At 35.8% G+C, this 12,682-nt stretch overlaps 1 protein-coding gene across 2 annotated transcripts in view; it reads right to left on the bottom strand.

Annotated features, from left to right (window-relative positions):
• Positions 1-12,682, bottom strand: part of LOC125665609 (uncharacterized) — an 87,280-nt gene that overhangs the window by 61,522 nt on the left and 13,076 nt on the right. For both annotated transcript variants that reach the window (XM_048898331.2, XM_056152338.1), the window contains 12 exons: positions 11,089-11,251; positions 10,146-10,383; positions 9,613-9,958; positions 8,595-8,904; positions 8,139-8,309; positions 7,159-7,405; positions 6,268-6,576; positions 4,978-5,225; positions 4,590-4,774; positions 3,787-4,055; positions 3,039-3,169; positions 1,416-1,722 (listed from right to left, as the gene is read on the bottom strand). In XM_048898331.2, the coding sequence (XP_048754288.2) occupies positions 1,416-1,722; positions 3,039-3,169; positions 3,787-4,055; positions 4,590-4,774; positions 4,978-5,225; positions 6,268-6,576; positions 7,159-7,405; positions 8,139-8,309; positions 8,595-8,904; positions 9,613-9,958; positions 10,146-10,383; positions 11,089-11,251 (2,924 nt within the window). The remainder of the gene's footprint in view (positions 1-1,415; positions 1,723-3,038; positions 3,170-3,786; positions 4,056-4,589; positions 4,775-4,977; positions 5,226-6,267; positions 6,577-7,158; positions 7,406-8,138; positions 8,310-8,594; positions 8,905-9,612; positions 9,959-10,145; positions 10,384-11,088; positions 11,252-12,682) is intronic.

Here is a 12,682-nt window from a genome sequence, read left to right as displayed (position 1 = left end):
GAGTTTGTACCATGGTCAGGTCGGGATGAAAATAGAATTATTCTTGAAAATTACAGAAATCAGATAAATTTAGAGGGAAAACGTCCAAAACAATGTGATTATGGAATAAAATGGTGGGAAGATAATGATATGGAGTGATTAAGTTCAAAACAATGGGACTACCAAATATTTTTGTAGATAATTAGTAGAATGTACCTTAATTTACTGTAGATAATTAGTATAATGTACCTTAATTTACTGTAGATAATTAGTATAATGTACCTTAATTTACTGTAGATAATTAGTATAATGTACCTTAATTTACTGTAGAGAATTAGTATAATGAACCTTAATTTACTGTAGATAATTAGTATAATGGACCTTAATTTACTGTAGAGAATTAGTATAATGAACCTTAATTTACTGTAGATAATTAGTATAATGGACGTACCTTAATTTACTGTAGATAATTGATATAAATTAAATGTACCTTAATTTACTATAGATAATTAGCATAACGTACCTTGATTTACTGTAGATAATTAGTATAATGTACCTTAATTTACTGTAGAGAATTAGTATAATGAACCTTAATTTACTGTAGATAATTAGTATAATGGACGGACCTTAATTTACTGTAGATAATTGATATAAATTAAATGTACCTTAATTTACTATAGATAATTAGCATAACGTACCTTGATTTACTGTAGATAATTAGTATAATGTACCTTAATTTAATGTAGATAATTAGTATAATGTACCTTAATTTACTGTAGATAATTAGTATAATGGACCTTAATTTACTGTAGATAATTAGTATAATGGACGTACCTTAATTTACTGTAGATAATTAATATAAATTAAATGTACTTAAGTTAATTTACTGTAAATACTGGGTAATTGATATAAATTAAATGTACCTTAATTTACTATAGATAATTAGCATAACATACCTTGATTTACTGTAGATAATTAGTATAATGTACCTTAATTTACTGTAAATAATTAGTAAAATGTACCTTAATTTACCGTAGATAATTAGTATAATGTACCTTAATTTATTGTAGATAATTAGTATAATGGATGTACCTTAATTTACTGTAGATAATTAATATAATGTACCTTAATTAATTTACTGTAGATAATTAGTATAATGTACCTTGATTTACTGTAGAGAATTAGTAAAATGTACCTTAATTTACTGCAGATGATTTATTTTGCAATTTACCAGAGACAACTGATTCATAGCAACTAATTTTTGCAACCAATATAATCTGAATCAAACATTAAAGGGCTGGTTAGCAGTAAGAATTATTCACATTAAATTAGCTTCTCGTCAGCCTAATGAAAATTTCTCACGTGCAAATATAAGTTGATTTTCAGTAAACATTTTTGCCTAAACCATTGAGTTAGAATGCTTTCAACAAACATACCAGACTTCACAATCCTGTCGGCACACAGAAGGGTCTTTAATCTGTTCGTACAGGCGGTACTGTCTACCATTAACAGTACAGGCTGGAGTGTTGCAGAACGGCTCCGGGATACACTTCATGGGGGATGTATCTCGGTCGTAAACCATGCCGGAGGCACACGACTTGATGTCACACCCCTCTAAACAGCTGTCTTCTTTACATCCCAGGTCCTTTGTCAGCTGGTCATAGGTTAGATGGTTGCTACAAGTCTTCTTGGGACAAGAAGAAATGCAGGGAGTGTAAGTTTCACAATCTTCACATTGGATGGCTGAAAAACAAAGATAGCATAAGGATGAACAATTCTCCTTACCATCAATCTCAGTTAAATAAAGATATTCTCCTTACCATTGATCTCAGTTAAATAAAGATATTCTCCTTACCATTGATCTCAGTTAAATAAAAATATTCTCCTTACCATCAATCTCAGTTAAATAAAATAGTTAAATAAAAATATTCTCCTTACCATCAATCTCAGTTTAAAAAAAATATTCTCCTTACAATCAACCTCTGATAATAATTATATTCTCCTTACCATCAACCTCTGTTAAATAATTATATTCTCAATACCATCAATCTCAGTTAAATAAAGACATTCTCCTTACCATCAATCTCAGTTAAATAATTATATTCTCAATACCATCAATCTCAGTTAAATAAAGACATTCTCCTTACCACCAACCTCATTTAAATATAAAAATACAATATTGGTATATGTAAATATCACAATGTTAGAATATCTGTAAGGGTTACATGATTGTAGCTAACTTCACATCTGAGAAAAAAAATTCAGATATATGTATTAACAAATTATCAGATTGTTAGTTTAACTGACCATGAATTATACGCAGGAAGTAATGCGTAGTTACTATGGATACTTAATTGTGAGTCTATATTATCACTTATTGTAATTACATGTATACCCATGATTGTACTAAACTTCATCGGGTAAAATTAAAACTTCATTGTGTAAAATTAAAATTCATTGTGTAAATTAAACTTTATGGGGTAAATTTTCACTGTTTACTACATGTAGGTTCTAATCAACATTCACTGCATTGGCGTGCTTCATGAAAAGTATGCCGGCATGAAGCAATATTTAATTTCAAAAATGAAATTTATTTCTTTTAAGTGAACCTTCTTTTGATCAATGAATCTGATGAACATATCGAAGAGAAAATAATGATGCACTCTAAAAAAAAAATTCTGATTGAAATTTTATAACATTCCAAAATGTCTACATGTGTGCCTGCATTCAAATCAATGTTGAAAAGTGTGTGAGTGTTTTTATACAATGATTATACAAAATGGCTAAATGTTTTGAAAGACAGATTTTATCAGTCTGACAGATGTGGTAAAAGATTGACAGAATTAATTATGACCTTGACCTTTGACCATGTGCATTTTGTAATGGTAGACATAGCTAACTTTAAATATTAGTTGGTGTTACACACATTGCCAGAAATAACCATGATACTCCTTCTCCACTTACTTCATCATAGAAAATTAAATTACCAAGTTAGTGAAAGGTGATCTCAATGCAGAACTTACGTTCTGATCATCTGAGTCCAAATCATGACAACTTACGACAAAGTGAAGGACTTCTCCAATTAATGGGCACACCCTGGATGGCACATTCATGAGCGAAGGCTGCAATGGCTGTACACAAACACTCGCAATCTCCACCATTATCGCAGGCGCAGGCATCAAAAATACATCTGTGACAACATCAAAAAGGTCAATACATAGTATGGCCTAATTCGACCCCTTAAAAATGACTTTAAATTATAATGAAGCAAAGTTTGTGTTTCGAGCTTGCAGTCACACACTAATGGTTATTCTAAAATGATAACTCCCATCCATTTATCTTCGCTGTATACATTTTTGTAAACATGTCCAGATTTGCTGAGTCATGTACTGATTTCTAAGTTTACAAGGGCTGCGTTCAAGGTCATAGCTGCTAGCCTAGGGGCTAGGTATGGTCACCGTGGCTGATTTGTGCTATTCATACTTTATCATCTTTTTTGTTATTTCGAGGCGAAAAGACAATCAAATGATATTTAGCTACTTTTCCCCTCAAAATAACGAAAACACTACATATTGTAAAATGGCACAAATCAGCCACCATACCTAGCCCCTAGGCAAGCCGCTACGATCTTGAATGTGCCCATGTACACATAGTAATCAATAGTTAATTGAATTAGTAAACCATATTTGAAATTAGAAAAAAGTACAAATCTTATACAGAAGGAAAAATCAGGGGAGAGTAGTGTATATAACAGAGACAACTTACAAAGCACAAACACACCATTTGATTTTCTCTGTCTTGTCTCACCTTGACTGGTAGGCCAGGTAGTCCGGCATCACGCTGCGACAGGGCTCGAACAGGGAACTGCTGATAATGCTGCATTTACTCTTGGCCCACTGTTCTCTCTCTGGGTTCTGCTTACACGTATCGGTCACAGTCTTTGACGGAACACAGAGGTCAGGGTTCACCTGCCAGCTATCTGCAAAGGTTGTAACCTGAACGGCTGGGGGACCACCTTGTGGAGTGGAGAAGTCGTTTCCTTGATCACCATCGAAATTCCCACACAGTCCCTCCACCTGGTGAGAGAAACAAACAACTCAAAACAATGTCAACTGGTCAAATAAAAATGAACTCAAAACAAAGCGGAAGAGAAGGCAAATCTCAGTGTAGTTTAATCTCCACAATATTTTAAACATCTATTGTTAGTAGAAAATTTCACCCACAAAATTTCCAGTAAAATTGTTCTTTTCAAAGTATTTAAATCAGAGTTGCAGTCCAATTTTTCTATAAACTTTAAATTTTGCCTCTGTTGTGCAGTGCTAACGAAAAATAATTTTGACCACTGCATGGCCATTCCGGCCTCTGTATCAGGACTGTTTACTAGACCAAAAAAAACCCCACTAATCCTAATAAAACACAAAGCATTACATATTTTTCATTTATAATTTTAGCTGAAAGTCAGAGATATTAATAATTTAAAAAGCATAGGCCTGACAATCTTGCTTATGTGATAATCTTACAATCCCAACCCCAATTTGACTAGATTTGGTCTTCGGGCCATTGGCTGATTTGGAAGATAGGCTGTGACATAGTCATGTGTCTTTTCTCACTTTTCCCTTATGTTCTGTGCCCAGTTTGAGATACACCCGGGTTCCCTTGTCCCAGGTCAGTGTGATTCCGGTCGGGGCTTTGATGACATAGAAACTCCCTGTATCCTGGATGGAGAATGGTGTGTTGGCATCCACTTGGGGGGACTTCCCTCGAATCAGTGTCAGTTGGAAGAACGTAGCCGTCCCTAAAAAAAAAAGTCAAGACATTTTCATCCCACTGTACAATATTTCATATTGTGGTTGAACTTGTTTTGAGATATGTCATCTTGCAAAGCAATTTCTAAAATCAATAAATTTGCATTGAATGTGTTTCACAAATTGGGGTAAAAATTACTTCTCAAGACAGACAAGAAGTGAAATCAGCCTGCAGTATTTCAGACGGCCTCACCTGGTTCACCAATTTCAAAGTGTATGGCCTTGGTGCATGCTACGCCCGTGCTTCCACAAGGCATGTTCTCCGTGGTGATGATGAACTTGTTGGGGTTGTCCGTGGTAGACTGTGCTAAGACATAACTACAGGTGCCCTGGAACTCATAGTGCTTCCCATCAAATGTGGTATAATGGCTGTCTCCAAATGCACTGCACACCGCTGGGCAATCCTTGTGAGTGCAGACCCAGTTCTGACTGCTACAGGTGCTGTAATTCATAATCATTTAATTTTACTTGTAACATGCAATTTGATTGGCTGAGCAAGCTGAAAAAATAATAAACTTCTGTATTTCAAGGGAATGCATACTGCAAAGGGGCAAAATATTCACTTGGGTTTTATTTTCGCTATATTTGCGATTGTATTAATGATCGCGAAAATAAAACCACCACAAAATGCTGTTCAAAGTTTTAAGGGATACGAGTTCATTCATGATGAGGAGTTTATCCACGAAATTTAAACCATTGTGAAATACAAAACAATAAAAATCGCGAAATTTAAACCCCGTGAAATGAATGCCCTTTATAGTATAACAAATTGGATATCAATAATCAATTCTCTCTTGATTTAACATCTTCAACGTTCAAATATACCAGTCCTGCAGTGTTATTGTTTTTAATTATATGCTCAATGCCGCATTATGGTCAAATTTCCCACTTTCCCTGAAGCGTTTGGGAAACCTATTTTCTAATTTCAAATAAACATCCCCTTTTGTTCCGTTTGTTGACATTTTCCACCAGTGTAAAGAGTTTGGTGTCATTCTCCAACAATGAAGATACTACAGCATTTTTTCCCTTTATATAACTCCAGGTACATTGTATCAATAAATGATACCATTCCCAATGCCAAATACACATGTACTATCAATTTTTCCCAGTTCTGAGGCTAAAAAATGCCCAGTAACAATATGCTAAGTCTGCGCAATTCGAGGCTCGTAACTTATTTTGTAAGTTATGTACAAGTTATCTAATTTCTTCACTCCCTCTCAAAAAGACAGTAGAGGTATATTAAAATGGCGCTCATTTGTAAATTGTAAACAATATTGAATTCCCTGTTTTAATTATTCTTTGAAATATGGTTTAATATTTTGACAAATTAATGTCAATTTTAAAACAATAATTGTCATTTATTGACATGAAAGAAAATTGCCAATTTGTTCTATTTTGATGCTATTTTTCCTAATGGAATGGATATTGGTACGTACCATTTCCATACAAAAAAAACCCACTGATCTAGAATGCCCCAGCTTACCACTCATTACAATCCTGGAAGATCTTCTCTCCCTCTCTATATGGCTTTCCTCCATGGTAGCAGGGGCACTCCAACCTTGGCACACAGTCATTACCATCCCACACATAACCGTCCTTACAGATACACCCAGGGGTGCAGTCATCAGAGGCAGGGGGCAGGCACGTGGGGGGTGCCCCTATGTTCTCGCACGTGACAGGGCAAAGGGAGGTACAATTCGTGTAGAGCTCAGTCTCTTTACAGATATTTGGGATGTCTACTTTGGTTGTATTCGTTATCACGGTGCAGTTCCAATGTGCATTCTCGCAAGTGCTGAAAGATACAAATTTTTTGTGTTTAAACAAAAGATCCTTGAATCGTGAAATGAGTGACACATTCTGACAAGAGTTAACTCAGCTCTGAGGAATTTACTAAGTCAACCCATTTTTATATGTTAGGGAAATTATATCATTACATTAGGCTCTACATATTAATAATAATAATTATGCATTTCAATTCTGACACTATGGATATTTTATTCACATGTATGTGATTTTATACATCTCTTTATTTTAAAGAACTAATGTTGAAAGGGTGCTACCCGCTATATAAATCTTTCAATTACAATTACAATTTTCAATTACTAATGGTAGAACTAGCTGTCATATATTTCTATAACTTCAAATTTTAAACGACTTTGTAAAACCTTCTAAATTAACCTTTGCTTTATGCATTAAGAGTTCAATTTGATGATTTTGTTTCCAAAACATGTGACTAAGTATCGAGATCATTCTTGCATAAAATCAGAGAAAATTTGCGTTTGATGTGTCAAAGCTTAAAATTTAGAACTGTGGACAGAATCATTGGGGACAGCAATGCTATATATCACAGGACTATTAACACACAGCATGTTACCATATAGAATTCTCCATTTTGGTTTGTACCCCTGGTGCGAACTCCTTGCCACCAAACTCGCATGGACATTGACTGATGGGAATACATTGCCCTTCGTTATTGATGGTCTCATTTTCTGCGCATGCACAGCCCTCTGCACATCTGGTCAAGTCCTGGACACATTTCTCATTATTAGCTATGACGTTACATGTCCGAACACACTCATTCGGACAATTCTGGAACGTCATTCCAGGCTTACATGCCTCATCTGTTAACAAGAAAAAATACACTCTGTAGGAAATAAGTATCCTAGCTTAATTCTTGCAAAATTATTTCTCTTTTCATCCATGTTATTCCAAGGGTTTTCTGGCTTATTAGTTTAGAGTCTGGTTACCGGACCCATTCCAAATTAAAAAATTACCAATATTTTCTCAATTTTCAATCTTTTTCTCGAATCAAGTACACTTAAAATTCCAAACACAGAGAGTTAGAAATAATTGATATTAATTTCCTGGGCACAATTATGAAATACAGGTACTGGAAATGGAAAATCGAGGCCAGGAAACTGTGCTACGATATGCACCAGGAGCTAGTGAACTGCCTAATGTTCCAATAAAAATGTTTGATTGTAAAATATCTATGAAGCTTAACTTGTAATAAAAATATTATATGCATAATCAACTCCGAGTCATTAGTATTTCATATAAAATATACATCCACATGCTTTCTATCTTAAATTCATTTTTTGTCGATAAGATGATTTGCTGGGTAGTTCAGAAAATGTAAATTGTATTTTTGGTTACTAAGTTTAATTGTAATCTGCAATAATATTATTATTATTAAGTCATTTTACCATGATTTTTCAGGGACTCAGCAAAATATGTCAATTTACATTTATATAGTGAAAAATCAGTAGACGTATAAGAACTGGTGTTAATATCATTATGGAATCACTAATTAAGATGCTACAAATGAAGGATATTATATAGCGGGTCACTTACGGCACTCCGGGACATGGCTCCGCCAGTGAATGCTCAGGCCCTGAGCAGCACAGTCTTGTGCATATTGTCCCAACATTGGACACAGGCAGGATCCTAAGTTGTCTGTGCAAGCACACATGTCATACATGCAGTTCTCATAAAGTGGCACATAATCCACTAGAGAATGGCAGGCTGTCAAATGAAAAATTAACAAAAGTTCAACCATTTGCATAGCATTTAAACAGAAGAACTTGGGGGACTCTGAAGAGGCGCCATTTAAACAATTAATACTTCTTTTATAAGCATGTCACCATCCCCTTTAAAAACTTAAAGAGTCCTCTTTTAAAAACATCTTGCTTTAAAGCATACCCATTTAATGCAATATCTCATTTAATATCATATTACCTCAGTCCCCTTAAACAATACTAAACAAATACATCTTTTTATAATAATATGATACAGGTATAAAATTCTCACGTTTGAACGCGTCTCCTTTGAGGTAAGCGCAATATTTTTCTGCCTGTGCTTGCCCTTTGGGGTTATTTTCACACGGGTTTGTAGTCGCATTCTCCGGCTCATCTCGACAATTTTTCTGGAGTTTCCAGTGGTTTCCAAAGAGATTAGTGTTGGGTTCAATGTCACCATGTGGAGTGAGATACTCATTCTTCTGATTGTGGTCCCAGGTACCACACATACCTTTGGTGTGGTTGAAGAAGGTCGTTGGCATGGTAATGTATGCCCTTGTTCTCCCATCCCATAGAATCTCAACGCCATTTCCTAAGACAGCCTGACAAAGACAATCAGGTTCAGTATAATGTTGAGTATGTTACATTTCCTAAGACAGCCTAATAAAGACAATCAGGTTCAGATCTGTATAATGTTAAATTTTCTTTATGCACAAGTATATTCAGGTTAATTTGCAAAAAATGTTCTTATGATATGAAATATCACCTGGACTCTTTTTAGCCGAGTTGCAACGAAGTTGAACTCGGCTATTGGTTTTTTTTTTTTACATTCATGGCCTTCAGAGTAAACATGTACATGAATGTGTACACGTGACAGTCATAAATTTATGTTCTCGCAAATTGAAGCTGAAGATCCATTCGACGAAACTAAGATCTCACGTAATATATATATATCTAGTCTAGATCATAATCATGAATTCTTGACAAGGTCAATTCTAAACTCTCCCAAACTATGATCTCACGTAATATATATAATCTAGTCTAGATAATAATAATGAAATCTTGACAAGGTCAATTCTAAACTCTCCCAAACTAAGATCTCACGTAATATATATAAAATCTAGTCTAGATAATAAGAATTAAATCTTGACAAGGTCAATTCTAAACTTTCACAATTGATGCTTATGCCTGTTATTGTTTACTGTTGCCCATTTTCGTTTACTGTCAGACTCAATAATGACAATTCTGTCTTTCATGAATCATGCTCTACTGGGAAATAATCTGTACATGTAGATTTCCACTGTCCATACCTTCATGAATAATGAAGACACCATAAAAATCTGAATTCCATTTTCCTTATATGGCAGCCGGGTTATGTCATGGCCATCGATAGTCAGCACATGATTGTGGTCCATGGTCACAAAATGATTATTGTAGTTGAAGCTGATGGACTTTGTACATGAGGCATGGCCATGACCACAGGCAATATTGTTAGCAATGACATCGAACTCAGGGTCCTGAACCAAATAGTAACTACAAACACCCATAAAATTGTAGCGCATGCCGTCGAAAGTGAGGTAGTGGGGATCTCCCGTTGCAGCACAGGTCCCAGCACAGCGTTTCGTAGTGCACTCCCATTTCCCAGATTTGCACGTGCTGCAAGACGAGACGATAATGAAATTTTAATGTGACATCACAATGTGGAATAATATTTGTGGAAGATAATGCATCAATTACATCATTTACCTCATTTCTTCTCATGTTCTTACTTATTTACATATAGAATAAGGCACTTAGTTTTCCCATTTTCAACTTTATCAATTAGAATAACTATAGGGCTGACCATTTGTTGCAGCTCTTGGGAACCACTGAGCCAGCAGGCAGCATCTTGTCTCCGTGCAAACAGGGACACTGTTCCGGGTAAACACACACGCCCTTGTCCAGAACCATCCCCGGGGGACAGAAACAGCCATCAAAACATGTTGTCTCCCTGCAGCCTGCCACATTCGACCCTGAGCCACACTTCAGCTGACAGTTCCCACACTCCTTGTGGATCAAGTTGTTAGGGCACGACGGAGCAGCTAACAGGAGAAGAAATAAGATTTGCAATTAACCTGGCCAGATCTCTAGGCAACCATAAAATCTTACTAAAATCTGGTCTGAAAATTATTACTTCAAGGATTAAAACAGCTACAGGTATCTAAGTTAAGATAGAAATTTACAGCGAATCCATCGTGTGAACCCTCAACTACATGCTCTCCTTAAGTCAGACCTTTTACTCAAAACAAAAGACTTAGGAAAGAACAGTATGGACTGCCTACTAGTAACTAACTGTCTACACTAGAGGAAATAATTTTTCTCCTATGGAGTTCCAATTTTTGTACAGTTCTAAATATGTATCAATGAAACTACACGATAATAAAATACTGTTTATATTGAACTAATAGTCACTATCCCACTGCACAGTGGAGATAGCCTAAAAATGTATCGCTTACAGTGGGTCATTGTATCACGTGGGGATCAGGGTTAGAATAGGTCCTCAGTACCCCTTGCTTGTTGTAAGGTGACTAAATGGCGTGGTCCTTTGGATGAGACCGGGGTCTTGTGTCATAGCAGGTGTGGCATGTTAATCCTTCCCTGCTCAAAGGCCGTAAGCACAGAGCATAGGCCTAAATTTTGCAGCCCTTCACCGGTAATGGTGACGTCTCCATACGAGTGAAAAATTCTCCAGAGGGACGTTAAACAAGATACAACAAACTATATACACACACACACAGTCTACTTACGACAGAGCTGGGGAGTCCTCCAATCCAAATTTCTAAGTGTTGTTGATGCATCCATACACGCACGTGCGTAGGCTTCAAAGTTCTTACACCCACACGTCGTGGAATCAGTGCCTCCGCAGCAGTCTAACTTACAGGCCTCTTGGTATGGAGTAGGATCTACCTTCTGTTGGAGATGACATAGGGAGGTTAATACAGCACAAGTAAGGCATGTACACGCACTATGCTTTAATGCATTCCTCATTGAATATCAATTCTAATTCTTTCTGTGGTTGTGCCTGACAAATTAATGCTCAATGAAACGCAAATCTAAAATTGCTCATAATAAAGGAATAGTTTACTACCATGACATTTTATTTCAACAAGATTATTTGACGAATCCACAAAATCCGAGACTCACGAAATTTTAAGAAAGCACGATACATATATATCATTACTACAGTAACTTGATCCGAAGAGTCGGATCACGTCGAGTTGACAGGTGCGGATCATCAGATCACACGAGACGCAAAGCATCGAGTTTGATCTGATGATCCGCGCCTGTCAACGAGACGTGATCCAACTCTTTGGATCAAGTTACTGTAGTAATGATAAATTTATTATATACCCCCTATGCATTTTAAATCCACATTTATAAGATACTAAATGTAATCCAAATTATCAAAAATACAGACATACAGTGCAATTATGTTTTGTGTATGCAGTTTTGTTTGTGACACGGCCAATATTTTAAGCAAAAAACGTTGCGTTGATGCATTGTGACGTCATTGTGACGGCATCAGTTTCAGAGGATACTGATACGGAATCAGAAAACCACAGTGTGGTGATCCGGAAAACCGGATCACACGCTATGAAATCCACAGTATCAAAGAACGATACATTGATGGGTATATAATAAATAACAAAGCCGAATTTCATTTATAAATTTGTGTGAATTAAAAGTATCTGTAGGATTGTTGATGCTTTCTGTGTCTGTTACTGACGTTAATATATACTAGAAAACTGAAAAGTCAGATAGGACCCTGCGAAAAAAATGTCAATCAGGTGCTCTACCACTGAATTGCGTGTATCTGGTTGGGTAGTTAAACGAAGATATCACATGCCATAAAAAGTGATGTCATCTAATTCATATTGAAAAAAAATCTAAATTCCATAACACTGGTAAATCTGAAAATTGAAAGGGGTCTTCCTCTTCCTAATCCATGCAATACTTTTAAATTCAATGAAAATCTTCTCAAGTTATTACGTGCCATAAAAATTACTTTTATCTTAGCAATATTAAAAAATTCTAAATCTCTTAACTCCATAACAGCAAAGATGATTAATGTGAAATCGAAAGGGGTCTGCATACCTTATTTAAGTATATATTACCTAATGGAAACTTGAGTTATCATGTTCTATAGAAAGTGCTGCTGAGCAGACAAGATGGATGGCAGGCAGACGGACGGACACACACAGATAAAGAGAATGGTTACTATAGGACAACCGCCATGTGACATTTCAGAAAAATGTATTCCTAATATACAATGCCCAGGCTACTGGGCATTGCATAAAATAGCTCTTTGTCTTGAAAAAACAATACTTGCCAAATGACTAT

Source organism: Ostrea edulis, chromosome 10 (genome assembly GCF_947568905.1).
Source record: "Ostrea edulis chromosome 10, xbOstEdul1.1, whole genome shotgun sequence".
Taxonomy (NCBI): Eukaryota; Metazoa; Mollusca; class Bivalvia; order Ostreida; family Ostreidae; genus Ostrea; species Ostrea edulis.
This window is presented reverse-complemented; position numbering and strand designations above follow the sequence as displayed.